Source organism: Ischnura elegans, chromosome 11, assembly GCF_921293095.1.
Source record: "Ischnura elegans chromosome 11, ioIscEleg1.1, whole genome shotgun sequence".
NCBI classification, from domain to species: domain Eukaryota; kingdom Metazoa; phylum Arthropoda; class Insecta; order Odonata; family Coenagrionidae; genus Ischnura; species Ischnura elegans.
The window spans coordinates 55,839,239-55,858,912 of NC_060256.1; the positions used below are offsets into that span (position 1 = coordinate 55,839,239).

The 19,674-nt window shown below is 37.8% G+C and overlaps 1 protein-coding gene across 1 annotated transcript in view; it reads right to left on the reverse strand.

Annotated features, from left to right (window-relative positions):
- Positions 1–1,082: 1,082 nt before the first annotated feature.
- LOC124168343 (adenylosuccinate synthetase) overlaps positions 1,083–19,674 on the reverse strand; it is a 108,732-nt gene continuing 90,140 nt past the window's right edge. The window contains exons 4-10 of the mRNA XM_046546530.1: positions 19,071–19,219; positions 17,311–17,516; positions 15,403–15,557; positions 13,345–13,469; positions 12,243–12,369; positions 11,898–12,018; positions 1,083–5,305 (exon numbers count right to left, since the gene is read on the reverse strand). Of these exons, the coding sequence (XP_046402486.1) occupies positions 5,253–5,305; positions 11,898–12,018; positions 12,243–12,369; positions 13,345–13,469; positions 15,403–15,557; positions 17,311–17,516; positions 19,071–19,219 (936 nt within the window). The 3' untranslated portion in view covers positions 1,083–5,252. The remainder of the gene's footprint in view (positions 5,306–11,897; positions 12,019–12,242; positions 12,370–13,344; positions 13,470–15,402; positions 15,558–17,310; positions 17,517–19,070; positions 19,220–19,674) is intronic.

Below are 19,674 nucleotides of genomic sequence, written 5' to 3' on the forward strand. Positions count from 1 at the left end.
TAGTGTCTGAATTTGTGCCAGGGTTAATGAACACTTTGGTTACCAGTCTTCCAATCACAGTTCAATGTGTCGTCTCGGCACACGGACCAATAATTGCACCTCGAATAGATAGATGCGTGGACAGCGTCTGCTCATGACTGACCTTGAAACATAATCGACATATGGTTTTTATTATCGAGATATCCCAGAAAAAGGAAATGTTTGAAAACTTTCCCACAGTCTAAGGGATAAAATGAGAGGAATCAAGCGAGATGGAGTGGAATTGATTCATAATGAAACACTGACTTGCAATTTTCCACAAAAATAAAATTTTACTTCGACTCGAGTTTCAATGATACTACATCATTGAAACTCGAGTCGAAGTAAAATTTTATTTTTGTGGAAAATTGCAAGTCAATGTTTCATCCCGAAAAATGATATTAGTATCAGACATGTAGGTAAAACATTTTTTTTTCAAGCAAATAATTTTCAAAACTAATAAAGCACTGTTATAGTTCTCTTAAAATGTTGGTTTCATTCACTTATTCCATGCTTAAATGTCACAACTTGAACAACCATGGCTTCCCTCCCACCCTATTTTGATCCTGGGTATGCCCTTGCCCCAGGTATTCTTGTCATCTGTCGCTTGTAGTTCTACTATCAATTTTGAGAGATTTTTAAGGTTTTATGATGGCATTTACGGCTTATTCACGGTTGAGTCGGAGTCCTGCCTCCTAAGCTACGAGGCCCTTAAGAAACAAAAGGCTGATTGGGGTCTTATTTTATCTGCACTACCAAAATTGCCAAAACTTCAATGTGTAACTCTTGAAAAATCCTCAGAGCTTACATACATAGTAGGTTTTAAAGTAGCTGGGATAATCTACCCTTAATTCGAGCTAAGATCACTCCTCACAATATCTTGGTTAGCTTATTTAAAACCTCCAATGGTACCATTATGATTTTTAGTAGCAATGAAGTTCAGTAATTGATAGAGAGTAATGCATCAACCTGAAGACCAAACAATTTTATCACATAAAGATATTTACACTATTTTCTAAGCACGCAGGAAATGGTAATGCAAAATAAAATTTAAAAGAGGTGGATATTTTTCCATGGCACAGTTCATTTATTCAAAAATTTAGAAGGGTCACAACCTTTCTTAGAATAATGGGTACACAGTAACAAAATAGGCACCCAATAAATGTCAACCACAATCGCAAAACAAACTGCAAAGTAAACGTTCATGCAAAAACTCCAAATTCTTTGCAACAAAATGCCTACACACGGTCTTCACATTTCCATGGCTGGCAATTTTATTAAGAAGAGATGTTTCCATCAGCTCACTTAGAGTTGTACGGCTATATTTCAAGTGGGTAGCCAAATGTGTAGTGTCTTAGATTTATTAACGGCATAGAAGGAAAATAAAATCTATTGTTACAATATTATAATCGTGATCACAGAGATGGCTGTCTCTTAAAGCATTTTCAACGTAATCATCAGAAGGAACTTAAAGAGATCCATTAATTAACCACTTCCATAGTTGGTTGCCATGTGATAGGAAATAATGGACTCGGAAACAAAAACATACTAAGTAAGAGGAGCACCCAATTAAAGTGACAACTTATCTCTGAAATTAATTTGGCTGCACACTTTGAGCCTGATCTTCATAATAATATATACACAACAATATAAATAGAGTAAAACCTCTGGTGATAACTTGAGAAATATTTCAACAGTTTTTATAATTTTCACCGACAACGCAAAGCTCTCACGACCCCTAATTATAAATTTTTTCAGACGGTGATTGTACTGAATCGATGATGAGAAATACCAGCATGGTTCACATAAAACTCAATCACTAAGACTACAAAAAGAGAAAAATATAGCAAAATAACCAGCAAAACCTCTGCATAGATTATAGATTTTGAAATATTTTAACATTCTCATAGTGTATCTAATTTCAATTCAGCTCTAAATCATAATTTTTTTAGCAAGACTTATTCCATCACAAAGAGGCTTAACTGAATAAACAATCATTTGAACCTATGTAATAACATTCTCTCAACAGTTGAACACTAAAATTGCATACTACTTTAATCATATTTTCATCGAGGCATTAAAATTCAGTGTTGTTAAGAGTACATTCTGAAAACCATTATCCCAGGTTATAAGATTTGCATCTGATTTAATAATTAAAATACCATTAAAATGCCATTAGCCTTTAATACCTCTTCAGCCAAAATATAAGACAAGGAACTAACTGAAAGAATTCCATCGCACTGCATTCCAATATGGCTGAAAGAAAATACTCTAACAAATATAATTACTAAGATTACTTTTAACATTGGTAATCACAGTGGCATCAAGTTCAACAGACAGCAGGATAAATATAAAATACATACAAAATAGTCAAAAGGTTTAGCCTTTCTTTCACATAGAGCAATCACTGCTTTCATAAAATAATCCCCTTTGATGATCCGAATTAATCTTCACTGCATAGACGATTGTGGTAAAAAACTCCATTTTCACCATGTGGCATATTGAACACATGCCGAAGCATTCGGTTAACTTTGATCCACCCAGATTATACTCGACAAATCACAGAGAAACATCCTTAGTTCTCCTTGGGTCCAGAAGTGTAGTTCAGAGGAGTAGATTAAAGGCAGCGGTGTTATCATGACTTTATGTGGGCTGGAAAGGCTATATGTGCGTCTTTACTAGCCAAAAGGTATGCATTATAGACAAGATTTTAGACCGTCAAGTCAACAAAGTTCTAATTCATTCAAAACTGTTTCAAACAGAGACTTTGGTGCTAAGTGGCATAGAATCCCTAATGTAGGGCAAAGAAAAAATATATAGCATAGTCACAATCAACTACCTATTATCAATTTTTACACCAAATCCAGTCTACCCTAAGTCATTAAAATTTCTCTTCCAAACTACGAGGGACTCGGGAACGAGGCAGTGCTTACCTCAAGCTCCCATGCACCCTTTTCCATGAAGCTTCTTTCAAATGCTTCGCAAAATATTTACTGCATAAATCCCTAATATGATCGAGAAACGAATCAAAATATAAGCAAAATACTGACATTAAAACAGCAACTTCCACTTTCTGAGGATGAGATATTAAAAAAAAATGGGCAAATTAAGCTCTAGGCCAACACGACAGGCCAAGGCCTCATTTTAAAAAACATGCCACTAAATTCATACGACTTAATTACATGGTGAGATCAGGTTCCTTGGCAGTTTCTTGAATGTAGTCCAACATAGGAAGTTAGAGAGTTGGTGAAAATAATTTACACTGTCTAACACATATTTTTGCATATCATAAAAGTTATAAGTAGTATTGTAGAGTTAATTCCGTAGATCAAGTAAATGCAGAGGACCTTTACTTGCTTCACAGTTAGTGGGGTAACAATTTAAAACAACAGAAGAGGGGAGAAAATTCCTCATTGCATTCCATAATGCTGTCAGGCAGCAGCGAGAAAGGTTAACTATGAATTCAATAGTAAAGATGTTGAAACTAAAGCATCGCTTAAGAAACCTGATTAGCAGAAAATTAAGAGGCTCAAGTTCATCTATCATGCTCACGTTGGTGGCAATATGAGAGTATGACAGTTGAGTTTGTTAGTCATGCAAGCATAGAAATAAATGAATATAAGTTTTAATACTGATATGCTCACAAAAGCAAACCTGAAGATTTCAAAGTTTATCGTACTTAAAAAATAAATTGAAATCCATTGCCTATGCTTTTGATTCATCAGTCCAAATTTTCATTTGATATTTTATGAGCTTGTGAAAATTTGACAACAATAACTTTTTAAAAATTAAAATGACAATGAGGTAAGCCAGAAATATAGATTTAGCTAACGACTTAAAATGAGCAACAAAAATGTGCCACTAACTTCTCAGGGGTGTACATAAAGTTTTATTTGTTCTAATGCACGGTTGGATCACACTATTATTAGAATAAATGATCGAGTGATGCTAGTTTTCTCAAAGACCATGCATCCCTGCAGTCTGTCTGGATAATTCTAACCCTTAGATGTTAACACAGTATATGCCACTCAAACACTATCATTGCAAAAATTCATTTAGATCCATCCAAACATGTAGGATACAATAGAATACAAGTGATCACCACAATAAGTTTAGCTATGATGATTATAAATAAAGGTTGACACAGATTTCTCACTAATATTGATAAAAAGCTCTCTGCCATACAAGTTATGACTACACTCAAGAAAACCGACAAAGCTCTGCAAAAACACCATTTCTCCATCTTTTGAAAGGTTCATGTTTTTCAAGGGAAGTGTGGCGCAACCAGTCAACACACACACACTCACACATTCAAAACCAAATCGACAGAAAAATGTCACCCAGCTTCATGTACGCATAAAAAAAGTGCAAATGACATTAATTATTTACATTGACAAAAACATATGTGGTGCTCCATGACCACTCTCTTTTTTAAGCAGTTGGACCTTTTTTTTTATATAACACAGATCAACAATTAAGGCTCACTCAAGAATAAGCCTCCGAGACTATATTACAATTATTATTGAACTAACATTAGGGCACAATGGCAATACACAGCACAGAGAAACCTGTGAAGTCTTTTTTTATGGTGTAAACCGAACGAACAGCCTTTGGTGCAATTTAAGGCCAGCCATTAGTGATGAGAGTCATAAGGTCAACCAAAGAATATAACTGGATTGAAAATAAAACAGCCATTGGGGCTTATTTTCTCTCCTCAGTTGTACATCATAAACTATCACTGACTTGTATCTGTATCTTCGATCATGTTGCTTGCATTTATGGAATGTTATTCACAATCAAGTGGCCGAGGTGCATTGGAAAAATAGTTTGAAACGAGTGACTTCAGAATCCTTGAAATTTTCTTTGTAAAAAAGCCAGTTGAAGCTTAAATTTAGCAGTTAAAAATGCCTATATGGTGTGTCACTCCACTGAAATTGGCAACGAATGAAAATTGGTTGGGTGTAATTCTTCCAAAACCACAAGTTGAGAGGCTGAAAATTTTGCAAGCACGATGACGCATCAGTCCATTTAAAAGAATAATTTATAGATCCCTTGATGAGGAACTAGAAAGAGAGATGATCCCACTGCGAAAACAGCACCCCACACCAGAGCAGCAGGACAAAGAAATGAAAATCATATATATCCAGAAAGGAGATTAAAAGAGGTGGCCGGCCCCATCATTCAACGTGTGCAGCCCGTCATTTCACCAGTGCTTAACGTTCGTGAACGGTTCTTCAATAAACACTTATTATGGACTCTCTTCCTTTTCCGACTCCAATCCACCTAACTGTAAGTAAAAATAAGAAAGGAGATGAGAGCATGAAAGCAATCATAATGTTTCTACTCAACATACCGGCATGTAAAATGCATCCTCATTTCAGTATGGCATGCAAAAGAAAAAACGTCTACACGTAGGCGTGCCACCTCAGCAACTTAAGATAATTCCTTTTAGATCTCATACTGTCGTATCAATCAAAGAGAGATATTGAACAAGTTTGATCGTATAAATACAGTCGAACTTGGCTACAGCAGACTCCCGATTATCCGCCAGCGGTTTATCCAGAGCAGCAACAGAGGGAAGCTTGCTGAAGGCCATGCACACGATCGCTGAATGTGTTAACGCTTCAACGCTTTTAACACATGCGCTGAATGTGTTAAAAGCATTGAATACGTACTTCATTGACTAACAGAATATTTACACCTTAATTTGACACACCAAAAACTCGAATTATCCAAAATAATATTCGAATTATCCACGATTTTTTAGCATTGTTCGAATACCGAAGTTCGAATTTATTTATTTATTTCCAATTTCCCCGTAAACAGCACATTTTGGCCTTTACAACGGGTTTTCCAACATTAACAAAGCACAATACAAACATCCATGCCCTGGTTAGGGATCACCTACCCAGGAGGGATTCAAACCCACGACCTAGGGATTGGTTCCACTCTACCATCAAGCTCGTTCAATATCTCGCTCCCAACTTCTTCGATATTGCATGAGGAAGCAAAAGGATAGTAATATAAAATATAATAAATAAACAATAAATAATGCCACATAATATCAATGAGCTTAATAATAAAAATAACAACTACAACATTCTCCACTTGCATAATAAATACACAGTAGTAATTATAACGGAGTCAGAATTGAACATTAACCCATGGAGGTCGATCCTTTACATATAAGATGCAGGTGATTTTTTTGAGCTATTATTTTGGAAATAAGGTGCATCTTATAAAGTACTCCATCAAATATGGTAGTTCCTCACTCAACCATTCACAGGGGTTATAATTTTCTCACTACCACCAATTATGCCACTAACTATCATTTTGACTAAGTCTTAAAATCAATTTATAGGTTGTTTCTGTGCCATGTCTTTCCAGCGACAAGCTAATGAAAGGACTGCAACTTTGCGAGCACGACTGACCAGTAGGAAAGAGCATGACTGATCAACAATTTGTGATTTTTACATCAGTTGAGCACATATTTAAAGAATAAGTGGCAGTCTAATGATGAAGATAATGTGGATAAATAATCAGCCAAAATGTGCCAACAACCTTGCACAGGGAAAAGTAGAAGCTGAATATTGGATAGTGAATAAACAAAGAATATAATCTTAACCTGAAAATAATTGAAGAGACAGGTGGAATCAAAAAGGATGATACAGGAACATACATTTTAAGATTCAAATTGTACACAGAAATTAAGGACCTTTGGATGGAAAAGTATCTGGAACTGACAATATTCCTGAAGACCTTATTAAAAATGTAAGGGAGCTTAATTAAGCTCTTTTTGTAGAGCTTAATTAATTGTGGAACATGTATTGACAGCAGCCATAAGTTAGTGATTAAGTAACGCCCCCTAAAATTTAACAAACAAATACTATGGCAAGCAGAAAAAATGAAGGAGAGTTCTTCTAGAAGAGTCACTATTGATGGACTAAGCAAGATGGAAATATGATAATAGCTCAAGTTAATAGGGCATTCTTTAAAAAGAAGAGTCTCTTAACAGCCAGGAATATAGGCATTGACGTACAGAAGTAATTCGTTAGGACTTCCATTCGGAGATTGTTTCATTATAGCGTTGAGTCAGGGTAAATAACAGAGGTACAGAAATTAAGGTTGTGAACTTTTGAAATGTGCCACAGAAAAACGAAGAAGATAAAATGGATAAATCAAGGGAGAAATGTATAAGTATCAAGAACAGTAGGAGAGAGGTCTTCTGAAAACTTTGGGAAGAAGATGGGACAACCAAATAAGCTACATCATGAGTCACAACGTTTTTGATGAAAATAATCCTTGAAGGACAAAGGAAAGAGTGGCAGAGGAAGGCCTAGGATAAGATACAGTCACTTTCTAAAGTTTTAGGACACAGTTGGGGTTCCTACTCTAATTAAGTTATAAAATTTACGGTTTTTACCAGGTCTTCACAGGCAAAATGTCTTGAAATTCACAGTAAGTTGATGAACCATTTAAGTCAGAAATATTGATCACGCACTTCAACTAAAAATTTAACAAACGCGACAGACACCCTAAATGCAAACGCAACAATGAGAAAGGTATCTCTTAGGACATAACCTATCGCTAGCAAAATTCAGGTCCGGCTTAAGGTTGTGAGTGGGAAAATGGAGGGAGCAGGGAAGTGAAGAAGTGTCCGATATTTCGCCAGGGTTAATGAAAACTTTACAGGTGAACGGTCTTCCAATCACAGGCGTAAGATCGATGTGTCATCATAGCATACGGACCAATAATTGCTCTCTGAATATGTGTGCAGATAAATGCGAGGACAGCGTCTGCGAGTGACTGACCTCGAAACACAATCGACACATCGATTTTTCTTTTCGTCTGTCAAAGGTAGTTTATACAGTGAGTCCTCGTTTTACGTCACCAACCGTTCCTGAAAAATGTGACGATAAACGAAATGACGTTAATCGAAGCATAATATCCCATAAAAACAATGTAAAAATTGAATATCGGTTCCTAGACCTCACAATTCCTATGCGAAAAAATTTTAGCGTATCATATCTGGGGAATTTTTTACGATGGGAATGCCAAACTATGGCATAAATACGAGTTCCTGTCTTCATCGACGACAATAGCAGCAGTGACGTAATTCCTTCTCCATTTTTGTATCTTCCCGCATTTGCTTTTCGGCTTCGCCAGTCCAATGAATGCTACCAGACGCTACAGACCGGGGATCCGGTGCTCCGGTCCATAGGCCCTACCCTCGCTACGAGAATTTCTTTTCGGACCGGTCAGGAGCGAAATCAAAATGGCAGAAATGAGCGAGGGCGGGCAAACTGGGATTATGAAATTGAAGAGATGGTTTTAGTTGCGAATTGAGGCGGGCGGGCGTCGCCTGTGCATCATCATCGCTGAAACATCGTCGCAGTAACAGGAACCAAAATTATTTTGAACATTGTTCTCTTGGACATTTTCGTGGAAATGTCTCTGATGCTAAAATTTGCCAAAACCGTCATCGCAATTAACAATATACACACCGTTTTACACTTTGAATAGACTAACCGTATTACCGCCCACGAAACAAACAACCTGTAACGCCTGCCACTTCGCCTTTTTTCTCGGGCGAAATTTAAAATACGTGACGTTATCGCAAAGCGAAGGGACGATAAACGAATCACGGTGGTAAAATTTTCGTGACGTTATCGCGAAATGACGTTAAACGGCGTGACGTAGAACGAGGACTCACTGTAATCAGGTTCAAGAGATTTTTTTATGTTTTATGACGAAATTCACAGTTTTTCCATGGTAGACAAAATTCACGGCTTATTCACAGTTTTAAGGTGTTCACGGTTAAGTGGGAGCCCGGACAGTTTGTGGTGCCACTTCTGCTTCTTGGGGAAATTTAGTTTCCCTTACTACTTTTGTTGCCATTGGCTACGTACAGGGGCGGATCCAGGATTTTTTTCTGGGAGGGGCACAAGCAAGGCCGTATCCAGGATTTTGTTCTGGGTGGGGCACAAGGATACCTCATAATACAAAACGAACGCAATGATAATGGGACCGTATTAAAAATCATGCATATTTTTGAGGGTCTGGGGGGGGCACGTGCCCCCGTGCCCCCCCCCCCCCCCCTGGATCCGCCTATGGCTACGTACCAACAATTTTTCCTTTGCACATGAAGATATATGCACGCAAGAGTGAGAAATGACTTGAAAATGTATCATTCTGTTTCGATTTATGTTAAAAAAGTATTACCTATTATTTATTAGTTACTGTAAAAATAAGTATATAAAACTGTTACAGCAAATTTAAGATTATCTGAAGCCTTCAAGATATACAAAACAAGTAAATGAACTGAAAAAAGTTATGAGCAATGTTTTCCAGGACAAGGACTTGATCTAACAACCAATGCCATCACAGCAGCACGTTAACTCCACTACACCACCGAAACTACTTCCAAAGACAGTCTAATAATATGCAAAATTCAAACCAACAACGAAAACCAAGGGAAGTACGCTGTATTTTCCCCCTAAAGTAATCATTAAACCCCGCATAAATTGAAACAGAATGATACATTTGCAAGTAATTTCTCCCCCTGAGTGCCACACTTCATAAATACATACAGTGGAACCTCGTTAAAGCGAGTACGGGCTATAGCGACACACCCGCTATTACGAGAGATAGCCGATGCACCGTCAATTGACCCTATAATAAGCATGTTAAAAAATTCGTTTTTACGAGACCCTTTCGGTGTCGGCTCTCGCCATAGCGAGGGTTTAACCGCCGGAAGACTTTCATGAAGACTCCTTAACCTCTGTAATTGCTAGCGATCTGTTAGAAATGAAGTTAATGGAGTGCTCAGTCTCAAATTTATGTGGTAAACTGTCGTTCGATAAATAAAATGATTGACGAAACAATGCTCTGCATGATTTTTATTCAGTGCGGCGCTTATAAATTGTTTGAATAGTTAGTCGTTATTTGAGTAAGGACATTTAGTGATGCAAAGAAACATCGCCTTTCGTCTGGATTTATGCTTACGTTTATCGTATAGATGTTTATCTGTCGCCGCACCACTCCTGTTCCTGTATATCTGTTTGCAACAGGTATATTGGCTATTATTTGCTCAACCTCCGGTGAAGTGACAATTCGATATAGCGAGTGTTTATTAGTGCACCGTGGGGTGTCGTTATATCGAGGTTTCACTGTATATCTTCATGCGCAAATGAAATATTTGCAGTGCGTTGCCAATGATAACAAAAGTACCATAGATGTCTGAATATAGTCCCCCCTTTTTTGCCCATGGTAAAAGCAAAGGGGGGGGGGGGACTATATTCAAACGCATTTTTATTACTTTTCCCGAAACTGAAGCCTCAAAATTAGGGAGGGGGGGGGGGGACTATATTCAGTGAAATACGGTAGTAAGGGAAACTAAATTTCCTTGAGGAGCTAAAGTATTACCACAAACTTTGTCCTATAACTTTTGAAAATGACATTACATAGAGTAGATGATAAAGAATGTAAAGTAAAAGAATTATGCCAGTGTAAAAAGATTAGCTGATAGGATAATTGAGGGGAAGGCTTAGCCAAAGCAATCTTCAAATTGCTGACTGATGATGACGTCCAAGTGACACCTTGTTCCATTTCTTCGTCCAGCCTCTAAGGCATTTAAGATACCTTGTTTAGCAAGTTAGTAGTGCTACCATTGCATTAGCACATTTGGTGGAAAGGCATTTGGATAAAATACAACAGGCAAGTCATACGTCAGTAGTGCTTACTTTAACCCTAATTCTGAAACAAATATGATCAAGGGAAGCGTGCCCCCATGTCATGGTCACATGATAATCAGACTGATCATACAGGTGGTGTGATATAAATAATGATAAAGTACAGTGCAACCTCGATATAACGACACCCCACGGTGCACAAATAAACACTCGCTATAGCGAATTGTCGCTTTACTGGAGGTGGAGCAAATAATAGCCAATATACCTGTTGCGAACAGATATACAGGAACAGGAGTGGTGCGGCGACAGATAAACATCTATCCGATAAACGTAAGCATAAATCCAGGCGAAAGGCGATGTTTTTTTGCATCACTAAATTTCCTTACTCAAATAACGACTAACTATTCAAACAATTTATAAGCACCGGTTAAGGAGTCTTGATGAAAGTCTTCCGGCGGTGAAACCCTCGCTATGGCGAGAGCCAACACCGAAAGGGTCTCGTAAAAACGAATGTTTTAACACGCTTATTATAGGGTCAATTGACGGTGCATCGGCTATCTCTCGTAATAGCGGGGGTGTCGCTATAGCCCGTACTCGCTTTAACGAGGTTCCACTGTACTTATTTTGCGCTGTAGGTTAGAAATGTTTTTAATCAAATGGGGTGACGATTTTCATCTAACAGCTTCACATTCATTTCAAAATAAAACCTTAAGAATGGCTTCCTTGCTTATAACATAATATGTATGAGAACAGATAGAAAAATTTCAGGGAGGTGCATTCATTACGGCCCCAGAGGCTTGCACACAAGTCTAGCTGTCAACCCCTCAGATTTAGTAATGATGAATTCACTGTGGCAGCAACTACTAATTACTCACTACTTAATTAATAACAGGGCAATTCCATTTGTGACGGAATACTCATACTAATTCCCACCTCCAGTGTATTCTAAGCTTCCTGCAGCTTCCCCTCTTTGTCAGGCTAACCAGCCCTTCTAACTATTAGCTCACTGCTCTAATAATACTGAATCATGTTCACTCCTCAGGGTAGCCTTAGTTCTTAGCTCTTAAACAAAAAACATGGGAATGTACGTTTGGATTTGAACTTCTTTTGTTTCTAAAGAACTACATAAATACATTATCAATCATGAGGACAGATGTAGCTGGATAACCAACCATATCTATGACTTACCAGGCACTTCAAGGAGCTCTTCGATCTTCTCAACATAATTCTTAGCCTTTTCAGGAAGTTCTTTGTACTCTCTGATGTCTTCTATGCTGGTCATCCATCCAGGTAGAGTGATGTACTCCACCTAATAAATTTATGATATGATCAGTCATTTGGATTCATAGATAATTAAATAGGTATTGATTTATGAATGGAATTCGGTATTAATATTCATTAAACATTATTCATATGGTGAAACATGATACTTTCTAATACTCATTAAAAGAGCAGAGCAGTGTAACATAACTCCACCACTTCTCAAATTTTTTTAACAGACATCTAACTACCTATTTGACTTCAAATACACACCTCCACTGATCCAAGCTCCGCTGCATTGGCAGGAAAATAATCAAGCTTCTTCCCATTCTTCTTGTAAGCCACACCAATTTTGATTTCACTGAGGGTATCCAAAATATCTAATTTGGTCAATGCAATCCTGTAAAATAAATGAGAGACAAACATAAATGAACAGGCAACCCTCAATGCAAAGAGATTAATCAGGAAAAACCTATAAAATAGAAAGTATTTATAATCTTCATGATACCATTCATAAAACCAACTTGGACCAATGGCTACCTGGTACCATCAAGGCAGGGTGGCAACAAAACACCCCACTCACCGCTTAACATTTTCGGCCCAAAGCTAAAAATTGTAATAGTGACGTCAACATCTTGTTCCGTAAAACCCATCCAGAAGTTCGCTCCGATAAAATGGCTTGGTGGTGTATCGGGAGCTCCGGGTTCCAATCGCGACTGAGTCAAATATTTTTTCATGGCGAACTTCATCCTTAGGTGTATTTAACTTTACAACTGTGCACGTGACTGCGTTCAAAGTCACTTGTTTCTGCACTGCCTTAAAAATTGTAACTTCGCTGTGATCCAAAACACTGCACGTAATCAGAAAAATTGTCACAGCACTCTCCCAAAGTTTACAAACTTTCTGAGAGTGCTGTTGTCACAAGAGAGGTCGAAACCAGACTGCAGATGCCTGATAACCTACTGGCAACATTCATAAAGATCGGAGATGATTAGGCCAGGGGAAAGTGAAGAATGGAGCTTACAAGGTTACTGCTGCCAAGAATAGTCAGCCATCACCAATAGATGACACTCAGTCTCAAAGTGTTAAACGCAGCAGGGCTTTGCACATTCAATCACAATTTTCATCTTTTTGCTGCATGACTGGAGTACATCACTGACCATAATCTAATTTCTCTCACATTCCCATGTTTTCCAGTCCCAATTTTTATTTCCCCATCATTCCCTTGACTGGTACCTCAGTCATGAAAGATAACAGCCAATTTTGCTTCCCTTGAGTAAAGATTTGCCAACCTTACCCAGATGGAACAAGGTGTATTTGTTGAGAATAGATAGATGTGTAGATAGCCTTGGTGTATAGAGAATTTCAAACTCACCCTGAGTAGCCATTGACCATCGAAGTGTACACGAGGACGGGAATATCAAGCCAACCACAGCGCCTCTTTCTCTTGGTCGTCACTCCAATCTCGCCACCTCTTGTCTGGAGGGTTTCACCAATTTCCTGTTGAAATGCAAACAATTGGGTTAAAAACAGTTCCCATCCACATAACACAAACAATGAATTACATGTTTTCAATAATATCCCCTATAATTGAAGCGTATCGGAAATTCAAAATCTTGCCCCTTTAAGATTGGCTGATGCAACATGGTGTGGCGTAGAGGAACTTGATTTTAGGGCATTCTAAACGAAGTATCAATTGCACAATTATGAAATGAGGAACTGTTCAACATTTTGCCCGCTCCTCCTCCTCTTGGTCAGCAAATTTTTTTCAGCTACTGCCACGTCGCACACGCAGCGAGATCAGTCAGTCAACATTGTGAGTTCACTCAAAAGTGTAATGCAATGTAACATTCTGCAGGATTAACTACACTTTTTGTTTGTGCAATCTGGCCCGTGGTGAAGCAGAAGGTGAGGGCACAGGGATGTGATCCCTAGTTTATGCTTAATAAAAGGTGAGGACACCTTTAATTGAATTTGCTTTATTTCACGCCTGACTTCCGGCGAAGCGCACGGAAAAACTCCGCATCCACACGCTCCCAGCTTTCGTAAAACACTGATTGACTCCCACTCAGCAAGGGCATGATGAGACAGGGTTACTGACCCTTGAGTAAAGGCACTGCCTAGGAGCCCTCACTCCAAAAGGGTGCGATTCAAGCCCCCTTGGTGGAGACCACGAGAAAGGAGAGAAAGAGGCCGGTTGAAAAGGCCGAACCTGGAAAAACCCAGAGCATGGTGACACTCGCCGAGGTGCCCGACAGTGAGGAGGGAAAGGACCCAACACTTTTTGTACCTTGCTTAGGTTTTTTTCAACTTATAAACAAATTCAACTTAGGAATTTGCTTAGGTTTTTTTCAACTTACTAACAAATTCAACTCAGGAACTCAGAACACATCTTCTTGTATGCCGGGGACTTAATTTATATATAATAATTTAACGTGTTGAGTGCAACGGGACGATATATCGGCTCGTACGTAGTCCATTATTTAAGTTGCTATAACGTACAACAGTAAACGTAAAAATATTTTGCCAATATTAACACATCTATCGCAGAGCTCGTCATTGACGTGCTCTGCCGGTTGGGGTCTTTCTCCTCCTCTGTACGTGACTAATATCCACTTCTGAGTCTTCTGATCATGTGTATGGCCTTAAACAAGCTTCCCTCTTTCGACCCGTGAGCACCGTTTGTATTTAGCAGCATTTGAACAGAAGTTATGGCACAAAACCTCTTTCTATTTTTCTTTCTTGTTTTATCGGCTGACTCTGACGATGTTCATGAAAATAGGGCCCGCATGGAATGTGTTAACCTGTTTAACCCCATCAATTAAAAAAAATACGCAAATGGATATGTTATAAATTGGCTTTGTGTTGTTTGTTTTTTGTAGTCGCTATATTTCATTAAAATACCCTCCCCGCATTTCTCCCTAGTACCCTAGGAAGAAGGATAGCATTTAGAGGGTTAAAATCTGAAATCTTACAAATTCAGGAAAATAGCCTAGGCAGCCTCAGCACATCCCACACAAAATGGGCTCGCAGTAAAAGGATTGGGGGAAGAGTTCTCGGGGTACCAGCCGGGTCCAAGGGTTTTTCTGCACCGACGTTTCGAAGGCTAACTCTGCCATCGTCTCCAGGGTGAATGCAGAAAAACCAAGGTGCAGAAAAACCCTTGGACCCAGCTGGAAACCTGAGAACTCTTCCTACAGTCTTTTCGCCGGGAAAACCTTAGATCCTTCAGTAAAAGGATTAAAAATATCAGAATCTCACAGAAACCAATCAAGTGAGATAAATGGCCACGAGGATGAGAAACTATTCATTTTAACAACACAAAAATACCAGTAGGCTGAATCATTTTTCACCTAAATATAATCCATTTATAAACCATGAGACCACTGTAATCTTGCACTGGCCAAGTTAGTAAAACCCCATTAACACTCACATCGCATAATTCTGTAGGGAATGGTCCATCTCCAACACGGGTTGTGTAAGCCTTGACAACTCCATAAACATCACCAATATTACGTGCAGGCACTCCCAACCCGGTACATACTCCTCCAATACTGCAGTTTGATGAGGTCACGTAAGGGTAAGTACCTAAAAGCAACAAAAACATACCATTCACATTTACAATGAAAGAACTATATTTAGTTCCCTGATTTTCTTTTACTCTGCCTGTTATCCATTATGTTCAGTGAGCTCCAAGCAGTGTTATTCCATTTCAAACCATCCAATTATAAATAAATTTGTCGATCCTCATTTTTAATTATGATTTTTAAAATATTGGTTCCCTACAACTAGACAATCACAAAACGCTACAAAAATTACAAGCCATACTTTTTTCGGCAGCCATTTTTAAAAGTGCTGTAGGGCAAATTTTGATGAAAAACGTGGTTTGCATAAATTTTAATTTCAAAGCTATTTTAAATGATATCAGAATAATTTAAAAACCAGTGTGCTTAGCATGATAAGAACTTTCAGAAACCATTTTAAAAATTTTTCTGTCATAGAAGACAGTCAGTAAAAATCTTTCCGTAAAAACTTGGGAAAATTTGTCAATACTAACTTTTCAACACCATACTTAAAAAACTACTAGCAGTATAAGTTTTAGTACTGAGAATACACTCCTTTTTTTCTAGAGCTTGTCAAACAATGCTGAAAGCCTTTTAACATCGATTTTTGAAGGTCAATTTTTTAAAAACTTTTATTTACATATTTTCAAAAGACATTATTTAATTTGAGGAATTTTATTAATTTATTATTTAACATTAGTTAATTAAAATAAAATCTGTGCAGAAAGTAAGGTTTTAGTATGTATATTTTGCTGTTTTGGAATGCAACCCCTAATTAGTATGGAACTCAATGGTTCAGGTTTCGAACACATTTTCAGGAATGCATTGTGTGCAAAAGTTGCGGACCGCCTGTACATGCATTATGATATTGGCTGGTCCAAAAATTAAATTAGTTTATACAACTCCACTAAAATCGAAAAGTACTACTTGTACATCCCAAGTTACTACACTATTATTATCTTTATACTGTAAAACCTCTTCACTTTGTAATGGAGGGAACCAACATTTAGGCAATTTGATGTATGGAGGTTCATTATAGAGAGGTTTTATTGATAGGCACCATTTTTTCATATCCTTCGCAAATGAAATGCACAGAAAGCGAGCGCTGTTGCGTGCTTTTTTAACATAATTTAAGAGGAAACAATTTGATCTCTCTGAAATCAACAGTCACTTAAAAATATTTGTATAGTTGGATACTTTTTTTCTCATTTACTGTTAGGTATGCTCTAATATGGAACAAAATGGTGGTAACTAATGATTAACATGAAAATTACAGCACATTTAAGGTGTAAAAGAAAAAAATAAGCATGAAACATTATTGCTGAAAATGTCATTCCATGTACGTAATTGCGGCTGCATCAATGGTTTCCAGTTGTCTGTGATTTGCAGAGCTAGTTAGGCAATATTGAGGGTGTCTCCTTGGTATGATAAGTGGAGGTTTTATGAAATAAGGAGGTTCTCTACATAGAGGTTTTACTGTAATTACTCATTCCCCCTGGGAGTTCCCAGGGTGAACTAAGTGATAAACATACCAAAGTCAATGTCAAGCATTGCCAGGTTTGCATCACTAAAACCTCTCTAAACAGGTTTTACGAGATAAAGAGGTTCACTACATAGAGGTTTGCCTATAAATTTACATGTAAATTTGACGGGACCATAGGGGTGGTATGAAGTATGGAGGTTTACAATGGTTCACTACAGTTTCACTACATAAAGGTTATGCAGTGATTACTAGTTCCCCCTGGAAGTGCCCAGGGTGAACTAAGTGATAAACATACCAAAGTCAATGTCAAGCATTGCCGCATTCGCTCCTTCCACTAAGATATGCTGTCCCTCCTTCAGAGCTCTGTGCAGATAGGACACGGTATCCACCACCATGGGACGGATGCACTCTGCATAGTTTTTGTAACGCTCCAGTTCAGCCTTCACGTCCACGGTCAGGTGGGGGAACATCCTTGTATACATTTCAACAAGACTGTTGAACCTTGAGGGACAGGATTGAAGTAGAACATTAGGGCGACAGCCAAAGACAGAGACAAAACACCTCTCCACAGCTCATGAGTAAAACAACACTATTAATATGGTTTTAAATTATTCAATGAATCAATTCCAAGTGGTTTTAATGAAATAGAAATGAGAACGTAGAAAATGTAAACTTATGATGATGTAAGAAATCCATTTTTCAGCGCAGGAATATAAGGAAATCCATCGAATTAATTCAAATCCAGATCCCCTGACATAGCACAATATCATTTCCATAGGTTAAAATAGGAACTAGGCACGAAAATGCTGACACAGTATTTTCACATTATTCGTAGCTTTTATACAACATAACTGACCACACATGCAAAGACAAGATAAAATGTAAGTACAATGAATACTGACAATTTTCTCAAGTGCTGAGTCAAGTTTGAAAATAATTAGCTCAAGTGGGTTCATGTTCATTATAAATGGAAGATTAAGCCATCAATAAAAAAATTAAGTGTATTTTACAAATGAAAATATTAGACTTCAGCACAGATAAATACCACAAGTGATGATAACTGTACCAACAATACTGAAACAAATGAACCATTTTATTAAGCCTACATAAAACATTAAGGCTTAAAGAGAAAAATAAACAACAGCTTAAATAACTTGCGTACTTTCCACTGGCAGCAATTCTAAAAGTAAGTAAAATCATTTCACTTCAAAAAAATATAATTATTAACATAAATTCATTACACGGCATGCAGAGCTACAGTGCTAACTGAGCAAAGAAGCAAACAACTAGAGCCCATAAAACACAGGCCCCAAAATTTGTCAGGGGAACTGAATATGAACTTTTTGACATATTCAGCCATAGGAATACGAAAATAGAAGTTCTACTTTACGAGCTATCAAATTCTGCCACTTCGTAAATCAATCTGGCATATTTTGGAGACCTCACAATGAGGCAGGGCTGTTTATTCACATAAAACATTTCCTGACAGGGATATAAATACTATTTCACACTAATACTTAGAAATACTGAACATTTCTCAAGAGGAAGTTATTATTGCAAAGCAATATACTTAGAGTGCAGTAGCCTTTTTATGTGTTTTGCACGCTCACTACGGGATTCACTCAAAATTTTTATTGCTACCAGGATACCTTGCACTTTGGCACTTTCTGTCACCTTAACGATCACTAAGGGGCTTAACTCTACATGACCAGCCCTCGTGGCAGGGGGTGCCTCTAGAACAGGGGGTCTCTTCTGCAATGGATAGCAGCTAAAATTGTAAACTCCTACAGCCCAATGGTTAAAATATCCAATTATAATACACTACTCCATGGGCTGAACTGATAATAGCTCTAATGGTTTCCCTAACTATCACAAAAAGCCTATTCAGGTACAAATTGCTACTTTTGACGCAAGAAGTGCTTTAGGACCAATGCTATCACACTCTTTCAATCACACCTTTCAAAGCAAAATACTTTTGATTGGAAAAAATTTTGGGATAAGAGAAGGGTTAAAACCTAGGGTTTCACACAATACCTACTTTCACGGGCAACCTACTTTTCAGCAAACTGGCTGAAGTCGCCCAGCAGGTCAGCCATCCTGATGCCATTGCGTGTCGCCTTGGATGAATACGCTGGGCCAATTCCCTTCTTGGTTGTGCCAAGGGACTTGAGTCCCTTTTCCAGCTCCTGTAATCCATCCACCTGCTAATAGGTGGACAGAGCCAGCGAGGCAAAAGAGATTAAAGCCAACTGCAAGTGTTTCAATCACCAGATTATGCCACTACTAACTTCGCATCTCCGAAACTATTACACTCTCCCTTGAACCAAAAATATCAATACATAAGTAATGAGAACACCTGGTAAATCAATGGATGCCTTTAAGAAAATGTTAACACCTATAGATTACATAGAAATGAAAAAAATATAATTACAAGCAGGTATCCCTTTCGATGAAAAACAATTTTAAAATCAATTTTCATTTAAACGTTCAAATATGCTTTTTTTCTATGTTATAGAATTCCAAGTACAACAAGAATGAATTTCTAGACCCAATCAATTTTTATCAGTTAAAAAAAAAAATCCAACATATAAATTGACACCATGGATCCACAGAAAACCAACTTCATCACAATTTATTGTAAAATGACATGAGAATGTTG